Below are 25,562 nucleotides of genomic sequence, written 5' to 3' on the forward strand. Positions count from 1 at the left end.
CTAACTTTACTAAACCTAAGTTTACTGAAGCTAACTTTACTGAAGCTAACTTTACTGAAGCTAACTTTACTAAAGCTAACTTTACTGAACCTAAGTTTACTGAACCTAAGTTTACTGAAGCTAACTTTACTGAGGCTAACTTTACTGAAGCTAACTTTACTGATGCTAACTTTACTGAAGCTATCTTTACTGAAGCTATCTTTACTGAAGCTAACTCTACTGATGCTAACTTTACTGAAGCTAACTTTACTGAAGCTAACTCTACTGATGCTAACTTTACTGAAGCTATCTTTACTTATGCTAACTTTACTGAAGCTAACTTTACTGATGCTAACTTTACTGATGCTAACTTTACTGAAGCTAACTTTACTGAAGCTAACTTTACTGAAGCTAACTTTACTGAAGCTAACTTTACTGAAGCTTACTTTACTGAAGCTTACTCTACTGAAGCTAACTTTACTGAAGCTAACTTTACTGAAGCTAACTTTACTGAAGCTAACTTTACTGAAGCTAACTTTACTGAAGCTAACTTTACTGAAGCTAACTTTACTGAAGCTTACTCTACTGAAGCTAACTTTACTGAAGCTAACTTTACTGAAGCTTACTCTACTGAAGCTAACTTTACTGAAGCTAACTTTACTGAAGCTATCTTTACTGAAGCTAACTTTACTGAAGCTAACTTTACTGAAGCTAACTTTACTGAAGCTAACTTTACTGAAGCTAACTTTACTGAAGCTAACTTTACTGAAGCTTACTCTACTGAAGCTAACGTTGTTTCTATAGTCTTGCGTTATAATCGTAACGTTACGCCGTCATGCCTGAGTGTTTTGTACCAGACTGCACTGCACACCAGCAGCGGATCTCGCTCGTTGTTTCGCTTCCCGGGAGATGTAGTTCATCGAGCGATTTTCACATAAAACTAAATGTTACTCTTCTGTTTCATGAAAAACTTTCTTGACTTTCATAATTATCTTTTAAATTGACAAACATCACATGTGTAATTCAGGGCACAGTTCAGACGGAATAAAAAGATAAGTTGCCTCTCGCCATTGACTACCATACATATTTTTTCCGAAATAAGGTCCCATGAGCCGGAAGCGGAGGGGAGGGGCTTAGGCCGTGCCAATAACAGTAGTATTCAAGTACAGAAATTGAATAATATAAAGTAATCAAATGTAAAATACTGCACTGTATAAGTTAAACATAGATTGATCCTTATTAAAGCTACAAAAGTTACTCAGTCAAGAGCAGTGAGGGATTTTCTGTCTTTTGGTGTTTGATTAACATTAATCAATGTTAATTGATGTTTAAGTTTCGTTTTTGACTTTGGCTTCCGACGCAAACATTAAAGCGGTGGGCAGTGACCATACATAACATCCAAACCAGTCGAATCATGTACGTGTAACGTGTACGTGTGTTCAACAGGCGGCTTTCTGTCCACGTGATCCGAGATGGAGAGAAACGCAGGCAAGTACGGGTTACTTTGGGCTTAAACGGACAAATATTAAATGTTGCCTATGTAGGCGATTCACTAGGCTTTGGAACAGAGCCTATATGTGGCTCTAAATGCCCTCAGGTATAAAGCAGGTCTTTATCAAACAGAAGGGGGGTTTCTGTGTCCTTTCTGCATTCACTGACACAAGAGAGAGAGTGTTTGAATGTGTGTGTGTGTGCTCGTGTGTAAACAGAGCTGTTTTAAAGAGCTCATAGAGTGGGGCGACACATCGGCTATAAATAAGCCTGTGTCGGCCTGCTTACTTTAAATTTCATGGCATCAAAGAGATCAACAGCTGATCCCACTATTCCCACTACACCTGTGTCTGTCTATATCATTAGACTGATGATGGCTCAGTTGGTCCAGTTCTCATGTGCCTCTTTTAAAATAATATTAATACTTTTTGTCTTTTAAGAGTAGAATTTATTGTTTCCCTCCTGTCCCAGATTTAGAAACTCGATCTTTAAATATGAAAATCCATCAAAAAACTATTAATTACATGGCTAAATCTATGATGATCTAAACAAGAGACTGAAATAATAAAGATTACAAGAATAAATGCTTTTAATATTTATTGTGTGAAAACTAATTCTATCAGTGTGTCTGTGTGATGTTGTGTGGGGTTTTTTTCAGTTGTGTTTTTCAGTATTTTGCCCGAAAAACTGATGACTATTTGACTGAACTATCCCCTTTAAAAGCTCACGAGTCTTTAAAGTTTTACAAGTCGAGTTGTGCTCTAATGAAAACTGTTGTTTCAGACCCAAAAACCAGCTTGACTGTGACGTACCTCTTACTCTAACACACTTTTTCTCCACTGATTCATAAGAAGTCGCTCAATTAATTAAAAGAAAAGTGCATTTATAAACTATCTACCAGTTTCAGTTCACCACTGACCCTATGTCATTTTTCAAGAAAGATCCCGAACCAGATTGTCACACATAAACCTGTTCTGCATGGTAAACCGTAATACATTTATATGTAAACTGGTAGGATGTGCATGTAAGAGCATCTGGACTTGGTTAGCCAATCCCTGAAGACCTCTCGTCATTCATCAGAGGGCCTTCATCAGCTGACGGGATTCAAAACTCGGATAAATCCATACAACTAGACCTTGGGTACTTGGGTAGTAAAATCTTACTCAACCTTGAGTAAGATTTTACCTGCTGCTCCACAAAACAATGTGACAATGAGCTGGATCACAGGCAGAGCCTCCGTTTGAAAGGCTTTCCAGTCTGCAGTGAACTGAGAAACACACATTTACTGTTGGTTCCCCATCTTCTAACAACCAAAATATGCAACACAGACTAAAGGTGCTGTCACATTAGCAACCTTTTGAGGGGGACATTTTTTTTAAATAGTATTATTGGATAAAGTGTTGCCGAAAAAGATGAAGGCAGCTCATTGGGTTTTATAACAAAGCCAAAACACTGATTCGTTAACTAGTCAACTACTTTTCTGGTTAAATAATGAACTACAACAAACAGGTAGTCGTGAAAGTATGGAAATAAAATAATGACAAATGTTTTTGAAACAAAAAAGCTTGTTAAATTGCACTACTTGAAAAAAAAATATGCATTGCATGAACCCCGCTTGCATTTTAATGCATTGAATTTTTAGGGCTTGTATTTTTATGGGCTGAAATTCAACATGGTTGTATATTGACCTTTTTAGATTTCCCTTCCCAAATATTAATTCTGTTTAAAAATACAATCTATAATATTCGATAGGCAATTTTCAGTCCATTTTATTTCACTTTACAAATTCGCTTCCAAAATTCAGTGGTTCAAATTCGACATTTGACATCCGGGAACGGCAAGAATATCAGTAGATTGCCGATTAATAATATCCATAGCTGTTAGTCGAGCTCACCAGCAGGGGGCGCAAGCGGCTGTTGATGAAGAAAACTAAAGAGCAACGGGTGAGAGACTCATTCATTCATAAAAACAGATTTACAGAAATGGAGCAAGCGGTAAGTGTGTGTGTGATGATTATCAGGGCCAGTATATATATATATATATATATATATATATATATATATATATATATATATGGAAAAGCTGATAAAAAGACATAAAAGCTGTGTTAACATTTAAAGTAAGAACAGATAACTTTTGCTCTCGGGGTCCCCCTACAGTTGGGAAACAGTATTGTCGTCTAGACCTCTACTACTGTCGTAAACTCTGTCATCCTACATGCACGTGCATTTGTTGACAACCATGATAGCCCTGAACACTGTAGGAGGAGGTCACATGCAGGTGTTCTGCTTGTGTCGCGTGTGAAATGTCTTCATCCCAGGTACAGTGGGATATATTTCAGCATGTCATATGAATATAATTTCATGGGTTTTATTTTTTTTCTAACGACAAATGATCGCGATTACAAGCCAGCGTCATTATAGTAGCCTAGTCTATTGGTTACCGTTTTACTGAATCTATATGATACTTCAATGCAATGTTTGAGTGGTTGATAATAACCATATGTCGTCAATATTATAATATCAAGCTACCATAAATGAATCTGCAAATTTTACAAATCGATTTGCATTATAGCTTGAGGCAAGACAAATAAACAAATATCACAGACATGTTAGGTATCCTAAAATATGATTTTATTAATAATCTTCCTCCTTTCTTTGTATATGTTGAGTAGACTAACGTTACACTTTTTAGGTCAAACATTTGCTATTTGCATTTCATCGATTGCAAAGTTCAAATCAGAACGAGAATACTAGCGATAGCTAACCATCAAAAACTAGAATATCGTTTACTAGCTACCAGATTGATAATTCGCTACTACTCTAGCGAATTAGAGAGGTTAGAGAGAGGCATTCTTTTTTCGATGGGGGGTTCGATGCTCCCTGCACACGCAAGGTCTCTCGCTCGCTTTCTCTCTCTGCCGTCCGCGCGCGTTGGAGCACAGTCTCTGTCTCGCGTGCGCGCTCGCTCTAGATTCCGGGAGATTTGAACTAATTTGCGGTATAACTTGTCGATCACGAGTGGCTCAACAGGTAGAGATCTATAGATAAACTCATCTTTCAGGCATTTGACCGACCGGATTGACAATTTAGCGTGAGAAACCGGGGGTGTGGCGTGTGAGCGTGTGAAACCAATCAAATGCGGGTGTCTCACGGCCAATGCGTGAGAGTTGGCAGCTCTGCAATGTTGATCCTCGTTCTGCCTTTAACGCGATCACTTTCTCTTTTTGCTTTGCTCCGATAAAACCTTTGCTTTCTTGTTTTTCTGTGCTGCTTCGGCCATGACTATAACATTTGGCTCGCAAGTCCGATTTTAAGGAAGTGGGGGTGGTGGTGGAAGTGACGTATATGCCGTAAAGCAGTCGAATTTTGTAGTTCTCTTTGTTCGCCGGTTACTACCCGAAACCCGAAGTTTAAAAGTACGATTAAAAACGCTACAGACCCGTCAGGCTATGGCAGACGTGTCATTCAACATATTGTAAGTTGATGTACCATCACAAGAGACTTGGAAATATATTATGAAGGTTGAAAAGTTACCTGTTGTTACTTTAAGTCTTCACAGTTAGTTTTGCACATGTAAGCAGCTTTCTCTACAGTGAACGAGATTATGTTATTCCCCGATGCTGATGTACAGATCAAACGTTAAATCTGAAATAGTAGACATATATTTCTCTCTGTTGTTTAGTTTTCTTAACTTAGTATCGCTCATTCTCCGGGATTCCCCTGCGGTCAGGACACTTAAAGTAACTCAATGGACAACATACAGTGATATAAAAGACCAAACTCGCACCTTATTGGGGATGTAGGCTACACTAGATATAGGAACAGGCAAGCGGAATATGAACGTAACGCACAAAGTTTCAGGCTAAGCGATTCCCAGTGAAATACTGGCTTGACACTCGATATTCGCACATTTATAGTTAGACAGTTACTGTTGCTATGTCCGACAAGCCATGCCGTAATCATTTTAGTTTTATTATAAGGGCATTTATTTCCGCGCATCTTGAATTTGGGGGTATTTATGTTCAGTTCGTTTGCCCATGTTAATTCTTCAACCCTGCCTAACACACTGACTAATGAAGCCAGTAACTGTCTAAGCAGGCACAGCGGATCACTGGGTTCTTGAGCAGAGCAACAGACGAGTACATCTTTCTTTTATCAGCGCTAAACACGAGCTGAAAGACCCACTCTAATTACTCAAGATGTGCAAAACACCATTTCGCATTGTGAACACGCGTACAAACACAAACAGCACGCTCCACAGACACACTCTGCTTCAAACAGCGAGCAGCCAACAGCCCATGTGCAACGCATTTTCCCTCAATTAGGAGCAGACACCGGTCCTGCCCGCACCTCAGCCCTCACAGGCCGACTCGCTCTCTGCGTCTCACTTCTCTCGGCTTTCGTGGCTCTTTAATGTGTGCTGGGAGGGCCCATTAACATCACCGCAAAATATTCGCAGTGAGGAGAATAAATAAGCACCAACTAGGGAAGATCAAAGCAGAGCGTTATTATGAGCCGTTGGGCTCTGGAATCGAGAAAACAAGCCCAAACCAAACTAACCACACAACAACAATAACAAGAGCGTAACGTGTCATCTCACTGGGTGTCTCCTGCGTCTGCTGTGGCACTTGACAATGTTGCATCACTGCAGAAATGAATCGTATTCATGCTGGTTTTGGGTGTCTTTTCATAAACAGTATAATAGAGGGTGGAGTGGCTTGCATTAACTCACTGATGAAATATAACTTGCCTTCTGAGCTTAAGTAAGAGACAATTTACACACGATTACAGCACTGCGAGAACTGCATTATCACGACAGCCATGGAAACTAGGAGACTTTCACCAATATTTATCAGTAGTTCACCCAAAAATATGCAAACTGTTGTTCCTGCTGGTGCTTTTATTCACAAAAAGAGAAATGTGAAGGATCTTCATGAGGCTCTTTTCCCATGTGATTAAAAAAAAATGCCATAAAAGTGTAAAAGCAGTGCATGTGACTTGTGGACTTTTTCACCAAGCTTGTTGCAATACATTAGGATTGCCTTATCCATAAAGAAAACATGGGATGTCCATCTTTATGTTATGAGCACACTTTAAAATGCCACCTACTAACAACTCATTAGGTTTTGGAACAAAGCCTTTTAATACCTAGTTTGTCAAATATCTTGGACTGCAGGGGGAAAATGCTTCAGTGGTGCTGCGGTGAAGACAAGTTGTCGTTTTTTTATGCCCAATGTTTGTCCAATCTTCACCAAAATTGGTTCAGATCATCTTCAGACCAAGCCTTACAAATGTACAGTAAGTAATTGGAGTTTTGATTTTCAAACTGTTGGAAACTGAAAAATTAACAGGAAGGAAAACGGTAAGACAACTGCAGATGCAAAGAAATGCTTCATTAGGAATTTCTGGTGAAATAATAAATAAAAAAAATATTTGATTTAATGTGTAGGTTTAACCCCCTGGGGTCGGCGGTCGCGCCGGCGATAGCACCTCGCTTTTTTTCTTATCAGTGCAAAAGAGACTCAAAATACTCTGTTGATTTTGATCTTACATATAAGTGTAAGTGTACATGAAAACAAGAAACTACCCAGTAGATAAAAAAAAATTGTTGGCGCCCTGCTAAACACCAGTTTGGTCATGATGGGAGAGCAGCTTAAACCAGCTGAGACCAGCAGGGTAAGTAGAGACAGGTCTTTGAATGTGGCTGCTACTGGAGTCAATTACGACGAGTAGACTAACCTGTGTTCTTCTAAAATGTCTTTATTAAAAACACGGCACTGTGGCTCATGACCACACAAATACAGCCCTATAAAGCATGTAAAACTAGTGTGCTTGGCCCTGAAACCGCAGCTTACAGCTCTATTTTAAAATTATGTTTGTCTAAACTCTAAAGTGATGTGACAAAACTGGTGACATGTTGTGATAGAGACCCAAACGGTCGAAGGAGAATCACACCAGGCATCCATTTAAAAGTTGTGCCAAAAGAAGTTTAATACTTTAAAGGTGCAAAAGGTCCAAAAAACAGTGGATAAGAGTAAAAAAGAAAAACAAAGATTACAAAAACAGTCTAAAAACTAGCACCAACGTCTCTCACTAACTGTTGGAGACAGTTAATTGGAACAAACCATTTTCTGTAAAACTAACTCTGGTCTCTCTATATATTTAAGCAAGTTCCCTCAATGATAGTTAAGACAAAGAGTTTAAAATACAACATACAGGCAAGAAAACAAACAAATATTGTCATTTGCACAACTGCTATTTCCTAGTTCAAATGAGCATTTCCCAGAGGTTAGGCCCACTCTTCTAACAACAGGAAATTAAAAAGTAAAACTCCACATGAACAATTACAATATGCATGATTTGAAGAACAATAGGGACACAGTTTTGAGGGATGGAGAAGCAAAACTGGCTCTCCATCACACATGTAATAAAACAGCTCGGCTAATCAAGAATAAAAATGAACATCTCTTCATCAGCTGTTAATTAATCACAGAAACAGAGTGATGATGAGAAGGATGGGCGGCACAAACTAATTCAAGCAGAACGTCACACAGCCGTCATGCATAACAGACAGAAAATTCAGTTCTTTGCTGTAAGTCTTAGCGCTAAAGTTGCCAATGTTTTGGTATTAAATCAATTCCAAAATGATCCTTGATGGATCACAATGCATCTTGTCCTCCAATTTTTTATCAGTACACACAACTTGTCACAATACCAAAATTTCAGTAGCCGCTTTCACACAAATGGAGAATATGACCTTTCTCCATATGACCATATGAAATAATATGACCTTTTCTGGAAATATAAGGCATCTGCATTGAATGGCTTTCTTTTTGTTTACAGACTAAGACACCAGGCTTTACTGTAAATTAGCAATGGCGTCAACACTGAAATTCTTCCACACATTGTAAGAGTTGCGATATCAAGCAAGAGCCTGGGTTTCTCACAACGCAGTTTCTTTGTGTGGAATTGGCAGCAAACATCATAACGTCGTAAGAATCAGTTCACAATTAATTTAAGAAAGAATCGTGTTTCTTTTCACCACACTGTAAAAATTGATCAGTTGACAACTTTAAAAAAAAAATTCCTTAAAATTATTAAGTAAATTAACGTAATGCTTAATCAAAAAAAGCATGAACACTTTACTTGAAGGGGTGTGCATAAGACTGACATGACACTTTCATAATCATGACATGACACATGTCATGAATATGAAGGAAGCATGTTTATGACAACTGTCATTAAGTGTCATTCGCTCAATTATGACATTTTTAATGCAAATATGACATTGTTTGAGATGTGTTTGTTATGACAACTTGACATAAACCAATAAACCTGTCATAAATATGTCATAAACATGACATAGCAGATTAATTATCAAACTTAAGAAACTTTAGCTTTATGGGTTACCATTACATTAAACTGTCATGTGGTTGGTTTTGACATTGGCTGTCATAAGGCCATTATAACTGTGTCATGAATATGTTTCTTGACCCTTCCTTGAACTTGTCATTAAAATGTTATAATGGTCTCATGACAGCCAATGTCAAAACCAACCGTTGGTTGTAATGTAATGTAATGGCCAACAGTTGAATGTAATGTTAACTCATAAAGCTAAAGTTTCTTAAGTTTGACAATTAATCTGCTATGTCATGTTTATGACATATTTATGACAGGTTGAATTTGTCATTAAAATGTTATAATGGCCTCATGAGAAGCCAATGTCAAAACCAACCACATGACAGTTTAATGTAATGTTAACCCATAAACCTAAAGTTTCTTAAGTTTGATAACTAATCTGCTATGTCATGTTTATGACACATTTATGACAATTTATGTTGTTTTGGTAATGTTAAGTTGTCATGGCAAAGGCATCTCAAACAATGTCATATTTGCATTAAAAATGACATAATTAAGCGAATGACACTTAATGACAGTTGTCATAAACATGCATAAAACCTCCTTCATATTCATGACATGTGTTCTGTCATGATTATGAATGTGTCATGTCAGTCTTATGCACAGCCCTTCAAGTAAAGTGTTACGAAATTAAGTAATGTGGAAATTGTCAAGTTCACATAACTTAATTTTTTCAATTAAGCATTACGTTTATGTACTTAAAAAAATTGAGTAAACCAGTTGCCTTAAGATTATTAAGTAAGTGAACTGAGGCCAATTATTCAGCCATTGTTGAGCATGCCACAATAAACGATCAAAGAAAGACAAAATAAATCTTTTACAATTCATGAAATTTGTCTCAGACCACAAAAATCATAGAATGTGCACTTGTATAAAGAAGCATTGAAATGCACTTAAAGACGTGAGTGGCCATTACACAAATACGGTCCAACACACACAGAGGGTCATTTATTCGCTGGTAAAGGACTGTTTCTGCTCTCCACGTCAGAGGTGAAGAGCGACCGATGAAGCTTCATGTTACAGGACTTCATTTAGACAGCAGCTGAACAAAGACAAACCCGCCGCTAATTCACATCCGAACAATACAGACCATATAAAAGAGGGAATCGACCGTGTGGCTCTGATCCAGATCGACTCGAGATGAGATGTAACTGGGGAAACAAAGGGGCTGTTCTACTGGAGCCAATGCTAAAGACCTTTTTCAGCACTGCCTCATTTATTATCCCCCGCATCACTTCCTGCCTCTGCTACCTTATTTTATTACTTTATTATTTTGTATGACATGGAGATTTCTCATTGTGAGTGTGATGAAGTCAGCCATATACATTCACACACACACACACGAGGAAAGGATATACAAAAGGATATACGTATATAAAACAAATATAAAGATATTTAGTGATGCGCCGAAATTAATGTTCAGCTGAAAGAGTTTGGAGCGCTGAAATCATTGGTGACGTATGATAAGCGTTTCTCTGATGGTGTGTTTTATCTATGTCAGTTTCATGCACACAACATGAATAAACTAAAACGATAAACATGTCAGCTGAGTGGACGCTAGGGCTAGGTTGACACTGTCGATGTCTTGTTTCTGGTTTCAGTTGATGCGTGAACAAAACGTCAGTAAACATTATTTGTACTGCGCCTGCCATCCAATAATCACAAAAAGCTTTGTGTTTTATTACTTTTGATTTGAAATTATTTCTCATTTGCAAAAGAAAACAAATGTTTTGTGTCTCTTTAATGTGCTGTGACAGATCGCTGTAGAGGCACATAAACCTAGGCTTTAAGTACTATGTACTTAGATAAAAAAAATAAGTACAATGTACTTATTGAGTGGATGTTGTATTGTAAAACACTTGTGCTGCTATAGGGGTCAGGTTAGGGACAGGTGTGTGTGGTATGGGTCGGTTTAAGGGTGGGTTAAGGTGTAAGCGAAGGTCAACAGTGTAATTAAAAATGTAATTACATATATTAATTACACCTGCAATTACATGCAGGTATTTTTAAAATATAAGCACAATGTAAAAACATGTATGTACACAATACGTCCATTGTATCAAATTATTAAATATTAGTACATAGTAGTAAAAGCCACTTAATATAAAGTGGGACCCGGCTTGTAAATAATGTCACTTAACGTTACATTTACCTCAGAAAAGCCTTCCAGAGATCATAAACCTGTTTGTTGACAAGAAAAAAAAATAACTCTGGAGAGAAGCGTTTTGATAAATACATGCACTATATTACATATTCATTATATTATCTTATGTCTTATTTACTTATATACTATTTCACATAGTATTTTATTGGAGAGGTTAATTTCTATTGGGATCACTGGTACAACCAACGATTGGTTCAAATCATATTTATCTGGTCGGACTCAGTTTGTTCAGATTAATACATTTAAATCGCGGATATCTCAGATAACCAGTGGTGTACCTCAAGGGTCAGTCCTAGGTCCTCTACTGTTCATTATATATTTATTACCACAAGGACAGATTTTCCGCAAATTCAATATAAATTTTCATTGCTACGCTGACGACACCCAGCTTTACATATCGTCAAAGCCTAGTTCAGTATTACAACCGTCCTCTCTTGTGCTTTGTCTTTCTGAAATCAAATCATGGTTCACACCAGTGTTGTAGTCGAGTCACCAACTGTCGAGTCCGAGTCGAGTCTCAAGTCCCAGTGTTCGAGTCCGAGTCACCAAAGAAGAGTCCGAGTCGAGTCCAAGTCGAGTCACCATTACCTGAGTTTAAGTCCGAGTCGAGTCTCGAGTCCCAGTGTTCGAGTCCGAGTCAAAATTATATAGGCTACACTTAAAGGGGGGGTGAAATGCTGTTTCATGTATAGTGAGTTTTTTACACTGTTAAAGAGTTGGATTCCCATGCTAAACATGGACAAAGTTTCAAAAATGAAGTTGTAAGTTTGATGGAGTAATTCTGTTCCAAAAATACTCCTTCCGGGTTGTCACAAGTTTCGGAAAGTTTTTTTCGAATACGGGCGTGTATGACGTCAGAGTGGCCGGAATTTCCTTATACGGGTCTTAAGGGCACTTCTCCCGGAAGGGCGCGCGCGCATCTGTAGCCTAGTGCGTGCGAGAGTACGCCTATGCCCATCAGAGCGCTGGGCTCGGTCGGCTGCGCTGCAATTAAAAAAATGGCACCAAAAAGTGTTTTTGGTTGCCAGGGCAAGACAACACTGCACAAATTTCCAAAGAACCCAGCGTTAAGGGACCTGTGGATGGATTTTGTTTTTCCAGAGCAGCAACGGAGTTGTGCAAGTGTTTTTGTTTGTTCCCTTTATTTCGACGGTAATAGTTTTATAAACAAGGCCCAGTTCAACGCCGGATTTGCAGATCGCCTAATACTTAAAGATGGAGCAGTCCCAACGATAAAGGTTCACGGTCGTGCGTTGGAACCGCAGGCGGTGAGTAAAACTGCTTCAAATGTCTGTGAGTTGTTAACTATCGGCGTGTAAGCACAGCAAGTAAACAACATGATCACATACAGTTAATGTATCTATGGAGCATGCGATGTATGGTGTGTGTGTGTATTTAAATACATTTGTTTAGCTGGCCACTGTAGGTATCAGTTTGTTTATTGTAAAAATAAATCATGTCCTCATAAACCATGAGTCTGTCTGTTTACAACACACAAATGTTATAAAACTCGCGCATGACATGGTGTTCTAAAAACACTGCGCTCAAGTTCAAATCATTTCTATTTTTTTTTTTAAACGCTCGAGACCTTATGGTTTTCACCCATTTCACTGCCCATCTCACGTTTTTGTGAGCAAAAACGCGTTCTGTATGAACGAGCCCTTAGTATTGTTTAGATCAGTGTTTCTCAACCTCTCCTGCAGGGACCCCCTGACAGGCCATGTTTCTGTTTTAACCCTGAAATGGCACACCTGATTCAAGTCATTAAAGGCTTAATGAGTAGTTGACTAATTGATTAATTGAACTATTCCTACTCTAATTACTCATTAAGCCTTTAATTACTTGAATCAGGTGTGCCATTTCAGAGTTAAAACAAAAACATGGCCTGTCAGGGGGTCCCTGCAGGAGAGGTTGAGAAACACTGGTTTAGATCCTTGTTCTGCATGGGATTACTATCTGATTGTTAGCCATGGTTTATTTTCGGATGTCACTCACAGCTTCCAGACGCTCTCAACGCAAAAGCTTCGCGCGCTCGTGTCGTGATTATTTAGCTCCGCCCACACGGCAAGCCTCCACCCGCTCGGGTTTTTCCGGAAAGACTCGGTACAGCCTATCTTTCTTTTATAAATATAATAAAACTAAAGACTTTTTGGAGATATGAAGGATGCAATACTACTCTATAGGTACTCAAGATTAACATGAGATTGAGTGAAACTGAGTGTTTCACCCCCCCTTTAAGCCAAATCAAGCAACATTTTTCAGGCACTCTTTCTTGCAGCTAGAAATGTGTATGATATCACTAGAATTGCCTTTGACCTTAGTTCAAATCATTGTCAACTACCTGTGGCACGATTATATTTATTTAATTGTTTAAATACATTTTTGGATGATCAGTCAACTGGAATGGATAAAGAAAACAAAAAACAAAGCCTAATTGGACAGAGGAGGAGAAATGCATTCTTCTTGACGAATATGGTAAAAGAAAAACAATTTTGAAATTTTGAAAAGCAAACTAAATCCCAATGTAACTGCGGCAAAAAACAGCAAATGCAGTGCTATAAGCAGTTGTAACACCACAGGAAAAGAGTGGTTGCGATGTGTGACATAGTCAAGGTCGCCGTATAGTTTGTTAGCTAAAATAAACATAATTGTGTTATCGTATGATAAACGGGATTAAGCGCTGAGCACGTCCGACTTTGGCTCAGCGCCAGCCATAGCACGAAAGCACAGTTTAAATCTGGCAGTTATGTCACGTCACTGTACGTTCGCTCCTTAGTGGTCAGCTCAGCTGCTGCAAAGCGTGCCAAAATCGAAATTGCTGATTAGATGTAGAGGAACTTATCTAGTGTTAAATGAGTGTTACATTATCTCTCTCACGAGAATGCAGCGTAAAGTGAGTGACGTCAGTGAGTGTGTTGTCAAGCAAGGAGAGCGAGCGGCAGCAGTGTCTGTGAGGGAAAAAATAGATCACGGCCGGTCTTGGACCCCGAAACAGGAAAAGTGTAACATCGTATATCAAATTTTTATAACCTATTTAGTCAGAAACAACGTCATTCATTTGATGAATGCTCAAGTCCGATTTTATAGATCTCGAGTCCGAGTCCAAGTACTAGTCATCAGTCCACGAGTCCAAGTCGAGTCTCGAGTCCAGAGAATAAGGACTCGAGTCCAAGTCCAGGACTCGGGTACTCCGTCACTGGTTCACACAACATTTTTGTTGTGAAAACTGAAATTTTATTAGTAGGCACTAAATCAAAATTGCGTAATTGTGGAAGTTTTAAACTTTATATGTTATTCTGTTATTTTTCCTTCTTCTCAGGTCAAGAGTCTGGGTGTCATTTTAGACAGTAGGCTACTTTTCTTGTTTCGTGGCTCACGTAAATAATATCACACGGTCCACATACTATTATTTGCGAAGTATTAATCGTCTTCGACCATCCTTATCTGCTAGTGGCACTGCGGTCCTCGTGCATGCATTAGTGACTTCTCGAATTGACTATTGTAACTCTCTGCTTAGTGGCGTTTCACAGAAAATTATTCATAAACTCCAGATGGTTCAGAACTCAGCGGCTCGGATCATTGCACGAACATCACTGAGCGAGCATATTACTCTGGTTTTGGGGCATCTTCATTGGCTTCCAATTAAATCTCGTATTCAATTCAAAATCCTACTTTTTACATACAAGGCCTAACATAATCTAGCACCGTCGTATCTCAGTGAACTTCTTCATGTGTATGTACCTACTCGATCCCTCAGGTCTTCTGCTTCTGGCAGTCTTGTCATACCACCTGTGCGTTTAACTACTATGGGGGGTAGAGCTTTTAGCTATAATGCTCCAGCAATGTGGAACATTTTACCTCATTATATACGCAACAGCCTGGGTCTTTCAATTTTAAAGTCACGTCTCAAAACCTATTTATTAAGACTAGCTTATCCTGATTGATTTTAGTATTGTTACTGGGTATTCTTTTTATAAATCATTTTATATTGTTGATCGTACTATTTATTGTGTTGCTGTTTTCTTCTGTATAACTATGTATTTTATCATTGTAAGGTGTCCTTGAGTGTCTTGAAAGGCGCCCACAAATATTATTATTATTTATTGTATTTTTGAATAATTTGGCAACCTTTTAAAAGTTTAGATTTCAACAATGATTTGGAGTATGTGTCATTTAAAAGTTGATATAAAACCCTTCGTTATGTGCAATTCATATAATCAACTTAACTATATATATTATGGCATGCCATTCAGGAAATTATTGTATTTATAATATGAAGTTTGAATATATGGAATGAAACTCTGAATATATACCAATATACCATATTCATAACATTAATACGTTTAGGTGTAGCAGTTCACATAAACTATTACACTTGTTGTGTTGTATGTTATAGCTCACACAGAGGAGTGGAATATTATTTTAATAACATACGCCACTGACGCTTATGCGCAAGTTCACACATTTAGGCAAAAAAGGATCAGTGGGAGACACGACTGTCTCAGAGCAATAAGACGGTTGTGTAAGTCGCTAGAGTTTAGGCCGGGAGTTTGTAGAGATCCTGAAGATCAGCTGGTGCAGGTGCATTTAATTCGCACTGGACGACCCTGATGTAAAAAAGTGATTTTACCATGTTTTATTTCATTTCACACTGTTTCCGTCACATTCCACTGATGCACCTGCATGGGCGGCTCATATTCAGTCATGTGACACAGTGAAGTGAACCTCTGCCCTCCTCCAGTATCCCATCATGCACCAAAGATGAGGGCATACACTGGGTAAAGATATCCTTTTCATGCAGGTGATCGTCCGATAGCGGAGCAATGCACCTGCACTGTTATCAGAGATTAAACCAGGAAATATTATGTCTACGGACACGTTACAGAGGAATGACAACACTGCAGCGAACAGAAAGATATAACACTGAGAGTGTTCATTCAAGTTAAATCTACACAGATCCTAGCATTTACAACAGTGCACAGGTACTGCCTTCTCTGGAAATACTGGAACGAATAAAGATACGCCATAAAGAGTGAAAAAGACACCGCTTCTTCAATCTTTTAAATAAGAGAATCTGACCTACAACCAGGAATGGAACCAGGCCTTCTGACAGAAGTGAATTTCTTGCTTTGTTACTTTACATGACACTCATTTGTGTTCAGTTTTGGGAGGGTGATCTGGCACACGAGGAGAACTATAGAGCCACATCTTTTTTTAAACTCAATAAGGTGCACGTCCCCCTGTAATCAATAATTGTATCCCTTAAAACTCATCTTTGGTGATCAAAATGAAAATAATAATTTCTTTGGAAAAAAAATATTCGGGCCTTAAAATATCTTGAATGTAACTCGACACCCTTGCCTCATTTAGTATGCGCGGTTCTATGAATATGCAAATGAGCCCCGCTTCCACTCACTCACTCAGCTCAGAGATCCACTGGTTGACGATCACACGTTGATCTGATTGGTTACAAGGTCGTTTGTGACGTCAGAAACACCAGCGATTTCAAACCGTGTTTTTGAGACTGTCTTTGGTTCACTGCAGTTTAAGCAGAAAATACTCAGCAATGCTGTCGACTTATGAACTTACACATGGTTTGTCTTAAAGCGTATTAAAAACATTAACATTAATTAACTAAATTAGTTAACAGGAATTAGCAAGGAAAAAATACTTCTAAAACACTTATTAATCTTAGTTAAAGTTAATTTTAACATTTAGTAATACATTCTGAAAATCAAAAGTTGTATCTGTTAATATTATTTAATAGACCTGAGCTGACATGAACTTACAATGAACAGTATTTGTTTTAATTAACTATCATTTACAAGGATTATGTAGCAAATGACTTGCTTATTGTTAGTTAATGCCTTAACTAATGAGACATTAGAGTAACGTTACCAGGTTTTTCATCTAATGTTGATATTTTCATTTTATTGCAGGTTAATATTAATTAACAAACAGTTTCATGTTTTCTATAGTTTTAGTTTAAGTTAATAGCCCTGCTAATATGTTAATTAATATTAACATTAGTCAGAGAAGTGATGAATTGAATGTGTCAGTGTTTGACCTCATGCAGGTTTTAACACCCCATTATCGTTCAGAATGAGAAACATTTGGACTGGAATCTCGTTCTGTTTTCACCTCCAGAAACAGTCCGTCATGAGTAAAGTCTGCGTTCTTCTGCTCGAGCTCACAGCAGAGAGTGTGACGGGACGCAGCACGGACTTTAAACAGCACAGTCAAATAATAATGCTGATCTATGGGGTTTGAAACCTTGTTTGAGTGTTTTTGAGTGACAAAATTGAGTGTTTTTATGCCTGATTTTTTGTTAAAAAACAGGAAAAACAACATTGATGTATAATATAAGCCATCATATTGGCTATCTATATAGATGTATTCATTCAATTTCAACATTGACGAATCCGGCCCTAAGTTCAGTCAGGTTCTCCTCTAGTATGTGGAACCATTGGCGTTTAGCCTTTATGTAAACATGTGATTTTGTGTTTTGTATTTTTTGTATTTGTCTGTTACTGTTTATGTTTTGTAACCGTTTGTGGTTGGACCATGTGTGTCCTTAATAAAGCTTTGATGATGATGATATCTGCATGCCATGATTTAAAAATATTGATTAGCCAAAATGTCCCATTATGTGAGGCGTCTTACCGAAGCAGTTGCACCGGTGAGGGACGAACATCTTGCAGGCTGTGGCGATGTGGATCTCAGCACTCAGAACAGCTTTAATGATTAGATCCTCGATCTGGCCCATGAGCACTGACACACACAGAGAAGCAAGCATCAGCTTATTTAAACATTTATATATTCCCTTTATCATGCCAAACATGACCACTCACAAAAGCATCAGCAACAGTTTTCCTCCCATCTCATATTATTTTTAGGGCTGTCAAATGATTAATCACGATTAATCACATCCAAAATAAAAGTTTTTTTACATAATATATGTGGGTGCACTGTGAATTATTAATTTCTATATATATATAAATACACACACATGCATGTATATTTAAGAAAAAAATATTATTTATATATAAAATATTTATATTTGTATATAATATAAATTATATCTAAATCTATATACAGTATATACATGAAAATATTTCTTAAATATATACAAGCATGTGTGTGTATTTATATATATAAAATAATTATACACAGTGCACCCACATATATTATGTAAATATATGATTAATCGATTAATCATTTGACAGCCCTAATTATTTTCCATCACTAGTTTTGCAAGTAAACGTACAGTTTCTCAAGGGAAAGCAACACTTTTGCATTGTTCCAGAAAAGAGAGAGAGAGCAAAACGTTCTGAAAGCAAACACAATGTCTCTCAGGGAAAACTTTCTCTTTTTTTTTTTTTGAAAGAATGAAAATAATTTTCCTCCCATCTCATATTATTTATTTCCATCACCAGTTTTGCATTCGCTTGCAAAAGTTTGTGAGAGGATGCAACATTTTAAAAAGCAAATGCAAAGTTTCTCAGAAAGAAAAACTTTTTTGACTGAAATTTCAGGAACATTTTTCAGGAACAAAATGAATTTTCCCTCCACAGACGCACGCCGGCAAACTAGGGAATGAACTTGCGCTCCCTGGGCGGTTCAGCGCAGAAAAGGAGGCGTGTTTCGGCGCAAACAATCCCTGTTGCTATTGTGCAGTTCCAGAAAACGATTGCGCCACTGACCAGAAAAACCCTAGTCTAAAGTCAGTGGCGCGTTGCGCGTACATTCAGATGCTATTTTAAGCGCGCATGCTTGGCCATAATACAGAGTGTGAACAACGCGCATACACTGTAGATGACTCTCTCATCTACACAGATGCATTTTACTTTTTGCAAATGATACATTATTATAAGCAAAAATATTAAAACACGAGGGAAATCATTGTTGTGTCCATGGCGATGGGAAAAATAGGCTTAAAGCTTACACATTTACCCAAATTATTATATGCATGTTTAACCGAAGCTAATTTGGGTGGGTTTGTCCCGTCCCCAATGTCACTTCTCTTTCTTTTACTGCCCTGACGAGAACATCGATCTCCTCGGCTGTGAACCGATCCTTAAATGCGCCGTTATAATAGTATTGGGCCATGGAACAAGCGCACCTCGTTCATCATGCTCTTAAAGGGAATGTGAGATGACGCTCTGATTGGTTTGTTTCCCGTTACGCCCAAACCACACCTATGAATAATGAAGCTACTTCAGACCAACCCCTTTTAGGTTTGCGTCAACGCGCAAGAGTCATTTATCCCGCCGGTTAAACAGCAACAGCGCCGAGATCCGCCCACTAAGTTACTTGCGCTTTGCGCTTGCGTTTTAGATCGTTAAAATAGGGCCCTAAGTGTTCAAGTTGTTTTTTTGTCTAAATTGGTGTATATATTTACTTATGATATAATAATTTAATAGCAAATGAGTTGTTAAATGAAATGAAACTTATTTGACAAAAAATATCTGACAAAATAAAATGTGCAGTGACAAAATTTCAAAGTGAGTCACAATGCAAGTCCTAAACCCAGCGATGTTTGTGAGGAGTAACAAGCGTGTCAGTCTCCACATGATGAATGACTGTAGATCAGCTCTTCTAATGTCAGATGTTAGGCCGTGTTAAACGAGCATCTTAGATATACTCACATGTGGTGTCTTTGCCTTCTTGCCTCAAATACCTCAGCATTGCGCTCATGCTCCATTTGTTCCCATAATCCTCTACTTCAGGGTCATCGCAGCTGAAAGGAAGAGAAACCCTGACTGTCAGCACTATAAAAACACTACTGAGAAATGGGCACAACGCAACAATGTTGACATGATTAGCAAACACAAGGATTAGTTTGTATTTGAAATCACATTCCGGAGCCGTTTAAGTGATTATTTAACTATTATTTCTGTCAGCTTAGATCGGTTCTCGTTACTGTACATGCATGATGCTTTATGGCACGTCGCTGCCATCAGGAATTAAGGATTATTGGATCATAACCTCACGCACATGTAGATGGAAAGACTTTTCTCACATTGACTTTGGTGTTCAGTAGGTTTAAACACGCTCAAATGTGTCTAAGATCGCAATAATGATCTGCTGATCTACTTTTAAAAGAAGATTTTTTTTTAACTCTCTCTTCAAAAATAATTTGCATCTTTCATTAATACTGCAAAAAAAGATATTTTGATGATTTATGATCACATGGGCAGAAAACATGTTGCACATTGCAATATATCCTTTTTTTTTTTTGTTAACGATATTTTGAAAGTTAATATATTGTCCCATCCATATAGGTGATATTTCAATTCTATTCATCCTTAAACTTTAAAATGCTTTTTAAACTTAAATAAAAACTTCCAAATGATGCTTTGTCTAGACAGTATTGAATTCTACTTACATTTAATTTTGCATTTAAATTCGAATTCAGGAAGTGATAGTTTAATTGGCTGATAGTGATAGTTTGGCTAGTTTATCTTAACTCTCTTTACATTACCGCCCAAAAGTTGGGTCTAATTAAGATTTTTGAATGTTTTATTTTTTAACAGCATATTAGAGTGATTTCTGAAGGATCATGTGACACTGAGGAGTAATGATGCTGAAAATACAGCTTTGATCACAGGAATAAATTACACTTTACTATATATTCACATAGAAAACAGCTAAAGTTTAAATTGTAATAATGATATTTCACTTTTTACTGTATTTTTGATCAAATAATTGCATGAGCAGATGATGACTTTTTTAAAAGTCCTAACGATTTCAAACTTTTGACCAGTAGTGTATTAATTCATTTGTGTATTATTATTTATTTATTTATTTTGAACTGTTGAATCAAATTGAATATTTCCAGAGAACCCGTAAATATGAATCTATTTAATTGAGGAAAAAACAAAACAGATTTTTGCTGCTTGTTCAATTTGGTTAAATTTAAAAGAGCTATAATGCAAAACAGTTACTGAACATTTTATCACGACTTTTATTGTGTACAATCTACTTGAGTGTGTAAAGTAGGAGTCAGCACCCTGTACAATACATTTACATAATACAGCACAGCCTCTGTTTTCCTGTTCGAACTGTGTCATTAAAATACCAGCCGAACTGTTGGCACACGAATGCGGCGCTTAATAGCGGGAGTCTGGAGATATTTATATCCACGCGACGCCACCTGAAGGTCTCCGCTTGCTCACCTGACGTAGTCGCTGCTCTTTTTGTTGACACTGTAGTTGGTCAGATGCATGAACTGGTTCTTGATGTTTGCTGTGGCGTGGTCATACTTCACCGTGGCAAACCTACAACACACACAACCGAGAAGGAAAACATGAGCTTAATAGCGATCGTGACATTTAATGGACCTGTTGAAAAGAATAAACAGGTAAAGTACCAAAGCAAACTAGCAAATCATCGTCCACCAGCGCTAGGACGAATTAGATTATTATATTTTGGTGGTGGGCTTTTTCACTGGTGCTGTGGGTAAAATAGTTTAGGAATGTCTCAAATCACAAAATATGGGCAACAGTAATACAGGGATGATGTATTTTTCATAGGCCGAGTTGTATTTTAGCACTTCCGGTTCCATCATCCTAAAGTCAATGGGGTTTTTTGGTTAAACGCCTGAAATGAGGTCTGTGGTAAACACAAGCTCGAGATATTTTTATTCACGTTTTAGTCTATAAATACATCAGTAATGCCACCTTGTGATATTTTAAAGTTTTATACTTTCTAACAAGTGGACTACACGTCATCACGGCGAGCAGATAAACTCATCTACTCACTAGCCGCTTTCACAGCGTCGTTGTGTTTATAATCACGCTCTTGCAAACCATTCGAACTCAAACTTTCAGGGGAAAATGTTTTTTAAATAAAGGCTGAAAGAGTTATTGAAGCTTGAAGTCAGCATGAAACAGAAGTTGCGCTGGTCTTTTCTTCTCTATTGTGTCGTATATCGAGCGAAACGCTTCTGGAACAGGAACAAATGTGGGCGGGGCTTGATTGTGTCTGTGGGGAACTGATTGGATGGTTGTGGTTTGCTATTGGCTGATCTCATGTGAGTGACAGGTTATAGCCCCGCCCTCGTCATCAGAGAAGGGAAGAGATGCTGCAACTTATTCTGATTCAAGATTACCAGGAACAGGAATTTAACACAATAATGATGTGTACATATAAAATTAATTTTAATAATTTTGATTTCATTGTGACTTTAAAGGTGGTGACGTTGAAGTCATGTGACCGTGGTGTAGTTCATTTAGCTTTTTGACTTTGTATTTTATTTAGGCTTCAAAATCCATAAATGTTCCGTTCGTTTCTGAAGATCATCATGATGATCAAAACAAGTATGAATCATAAACTTTTGTTGGTCACAAGGCTTATTTATTGCAATGATCCAAAAGCCAATGAAACAACTCGATTGGGTTTTTGTTGGCCTACAAAAATATGTCATCACTGATACTTATAATAATATTTTGGTAACACTTTACAATAAGGTTAGTTAACATTAACAATGAAAAATACTTCTAAAGCTAAAGTTAATTTCAGCAATTACTAATACATAATTAAAACTGTTAATTAATTTAAATGGACCTAAGCTGACATGAACTTACAATTAACAAAGATGAAGAAATACTGTAACAAATGTATTGCTTTTTGTTAGTTGACGCATTAACTCATGTGGCCTTTTATCAATGTTTCTGACAAAATCTCCTTATAAACTTCACGAGTCTTTCTGTGTCAAATCTGACCTGATTTATCAAGGAATAACTTTGATATTGTTAGTAATATTTCAGCTGGACTGGAGCATCTTCGCTTTACTTGATTATCATACATCATTTATAGAAAGTATCAAATATGATCATCAGGCTTTTGAGGAAGATTTATTAGTTCATCTTTCAATCATCATTGCATTGCATTATATGATTTAAAACTACAGAGCTTTGATCATAAAACTAAGCATTTAAATATCAGATTACTAAGACATTGGCATATTTATGCAAGTATCTGCTATACTGTTATAAAGATCTCATTGATTTACATTAAAAGCATCAGAATTTCATCTTACTTTTTATAGTATGCGAGAATACCGCATAATCACAACCCATAACAGAACAAGTGTTATGAACGTAATGGTAAGTGATTGCCGTAAAGCTGGAGGGCAACAGCGCTTGAGGAGTGGACGCCACATGTGCAGGAGGAATGTCCTGGCACACACCGAGCACCTGAACGCCTTCAAAGCTTCTGGGATCTCAGAGATAAGTGTGAGTTGGGGAAGCGCCAGCAGTTGCTGAAAACAAACCCGAGTGTTTTACACACGGCGGCCCACAATACACTGCTCATCCACTCGGCACGCCATCCAAAAAATCAGAGGATTTGTTTGAGCTTCTCACTCGCATGTCTGAGAAAACGCTCTCAGAAGTGCCAGAAGCAGGACTCTGTGCAAATGCGTTTCACAGGCGCTCAGTCCAGGGATTCGGGGCGATCGGGACACTTTCCACACTAAACTTTGCCACTACTATTATCAGAAAAAGAGCCTTTTCAGGTAGAAGAAATCATTTAAAAAGATAATTATATAAGCCGGAGAATGTGCTCGCTACTTAAAAATATATTTTTATTAACAATGTCAGATTTCCTTGATGCTTTAAATACCTTTTTTTTTAAAGCGCCATTTAAAAAAAAAACTTTTGTCAAAGTCCTTCCAGCAATGAGACAATGGAAAGCTTTGTTTGAGGCCTAGATGAGCCGGTCCAACTTCACTGCAAACATCTCTGCTGCCATCTACTGTTTGTGCTCTTTTACTGGCGTGAGGGAATATTTCTGGTTGAATACACTAACTTTTTTGTGGGGGGTTTTAAAACATCAGCTTTAGACACAGAGACAATGATTTAAAAAAAAAAAAAAAGTAATTTTGTAGGCTGATTCCCCCCGAAAGTGTAAAAACTGAGACTCGAAGCACTGGAAATATGTCTGGAACAACAGCTTTATCAACAACATCCGAGCTTTATGAAGCCATTAATAAAGTCAAACTTCCTTCTGGAGAGTCTCTTTCCATATTGAATAATCCCACAGGCCCATGTGACTTATATATTATTATTATTATTATTTTGTTGTTGTAATTTTAAGTATCTGTGCTGCTATTTTCTATTACAACACCATTAAAACAGTGTTAAGCATAAAATACTAGTCTGTTTTTTTTAACTCTGGATCAGTTTTATTTCGCTAAGTATCATATATGCAATTTAGTGCAGATGCTGATATTTATACAGTATTGACAAAAAGTAAGATGAAATTCTGATGCTTTTAATGTAAATGAATGTGATCTTTATAACAGTATAGCAGATACTTACATAAAATACAGATTAATATCAATATCCGCCAATAATGTCTTAGTAATCTGATATTTAAATGCTTAGTTTTATGATCAAATCTCTGTAGTTTTAAATCATATAATGCAATGCAATACAATGATGATTGAGAGATGAACAAATAAACCTCCTCAAAAGCCTGATGATCATATTTGATGCTCATGATTTTTCTATAAATGATGTATGATAATCAAGTAAAGCGAAGCTGCTTCAGTCCAGCTGAAATATTACTAACAATATCAAAGTTATTCCTTGATAAATCAGGTCAGATTTGACACAGAAAGACTCGTGAAGCTCGAGCTGAAGGAGGACGTTTGTACAATTACACTGAAAGACTTTTACTGGATAAAAGAGTGTAAACTCTCAGTCAGAGACAGAAGGACTGAGGAGATCGAGTGCGACAGGTTTAACAACAACTTCTTGTTAAAATGTTTATTTAATAATAATACTAGTCATAATAAGCATATTTCTAGTACGTGGCTCAAACTCGCAGGCTTGCAATAAAAAAAAATCAAAGATAACATAACTATCTGTAGGTTTTTAAATGTTTTATTCAGCTATTGACGTTAATCTCACAACACACAGCAAATCCTCAGTAAAACAACTTTCAACGGTTAGGTGATTTCTGTTTAATTTGGAAGCCAGCAAGCCGGGAGCAGCAGCTCATTTGCATTTAAAGGGACACACACAAAAACGGTGCGTTTTTAACATGCTATATAAAAATATCTGTGGGGTATTTTGAGCTAAAACTTCACACACACACTCTGGGGACATCAGAGATTTATTTTACATCGTGTGAAAACGGCATTATACCACCCCTTTAAAAATCTATTTCCGTCAGGAGAAAATTAATGGAGTTTTTAGTTCCAGAATCAACTGTTGCACTGTTTTACCAGCCACTCAGATTTTTTTCTAAGCAAAAGCATTTCTTATCAGATGTCTTACAGGTGTGACAGTGACTGTTAGATAGCCTGGATGAATGTAAATGAATTACCTGGCCAGCCCTTCCTCATAGAGATAGATCAGGAGAGGGTCATATGAGGTCACCAGCACGTACAGACGCACGTCAAACTTAAAATCTGCAGATGCAAAAGAAACAAACTGAATGTAAAAACATTCGTTATACATAATGAGTTGAATCTGTGAGTGTTTGTGTTGTAGACT

The 25,562-nt window shown here is 37.4% G+C and overlaps 1 protein-coding gene across 1 annotated transcript in view; it reads right to left on the reverse strand.

The window, feature by feature from the left end:
* ttll5 (tubulin tyrosine ligase-like family, member 5) overlaps positions 1 to 25,562 on the reverse strand; it is a 188,899-nt gene that overhangs the window by 150,775 nt on the left and 12,562 nt on the right. Inside the window, exons 8-11 of the mRNA XM_056242807.1 lie at positions 25,393 to 25,477; positions 21,234 to 21,335; positions 19,704 to 19,795; positions 17,719 to 17,826 (exon numbers count right to left, since the gene is read on the reverse strand). Of these exons, the coding sequence (XP_056098782.1) occupies positions 17,719 to 17,826; positions 19,704 to 19,795; positions 21,234 to 21,335; positions 25,393 to 25,477 (387 nt within the window). The remainder of the gene's footprint in view (positions 1 to 17,718; positions 17,827 to 19,703; positions 19,796 to 21,233; positions 21,336 to 25,392; positions 25,478 to 25,562) is intronic.

This window comes from Rhinichthys klamathensis, unplaced genomic scaffold (genome assembly GCF_029890125.1).
Source record: "Rhinichthys klamathensis goyatoka isolate OS25496 unplaced genomic scaffold, OSU_Roscu_1.1 h1tg000754l_1, whole genome shotgun sequence".
In the NCBI taxonomy this organism is placed as follows: Eukaryota; Metazoa; Chordata; class Actinopteri; order Cypriniformes; family Leuciscidae; genus Rhinichthys; species Rhinichthys klamathensis.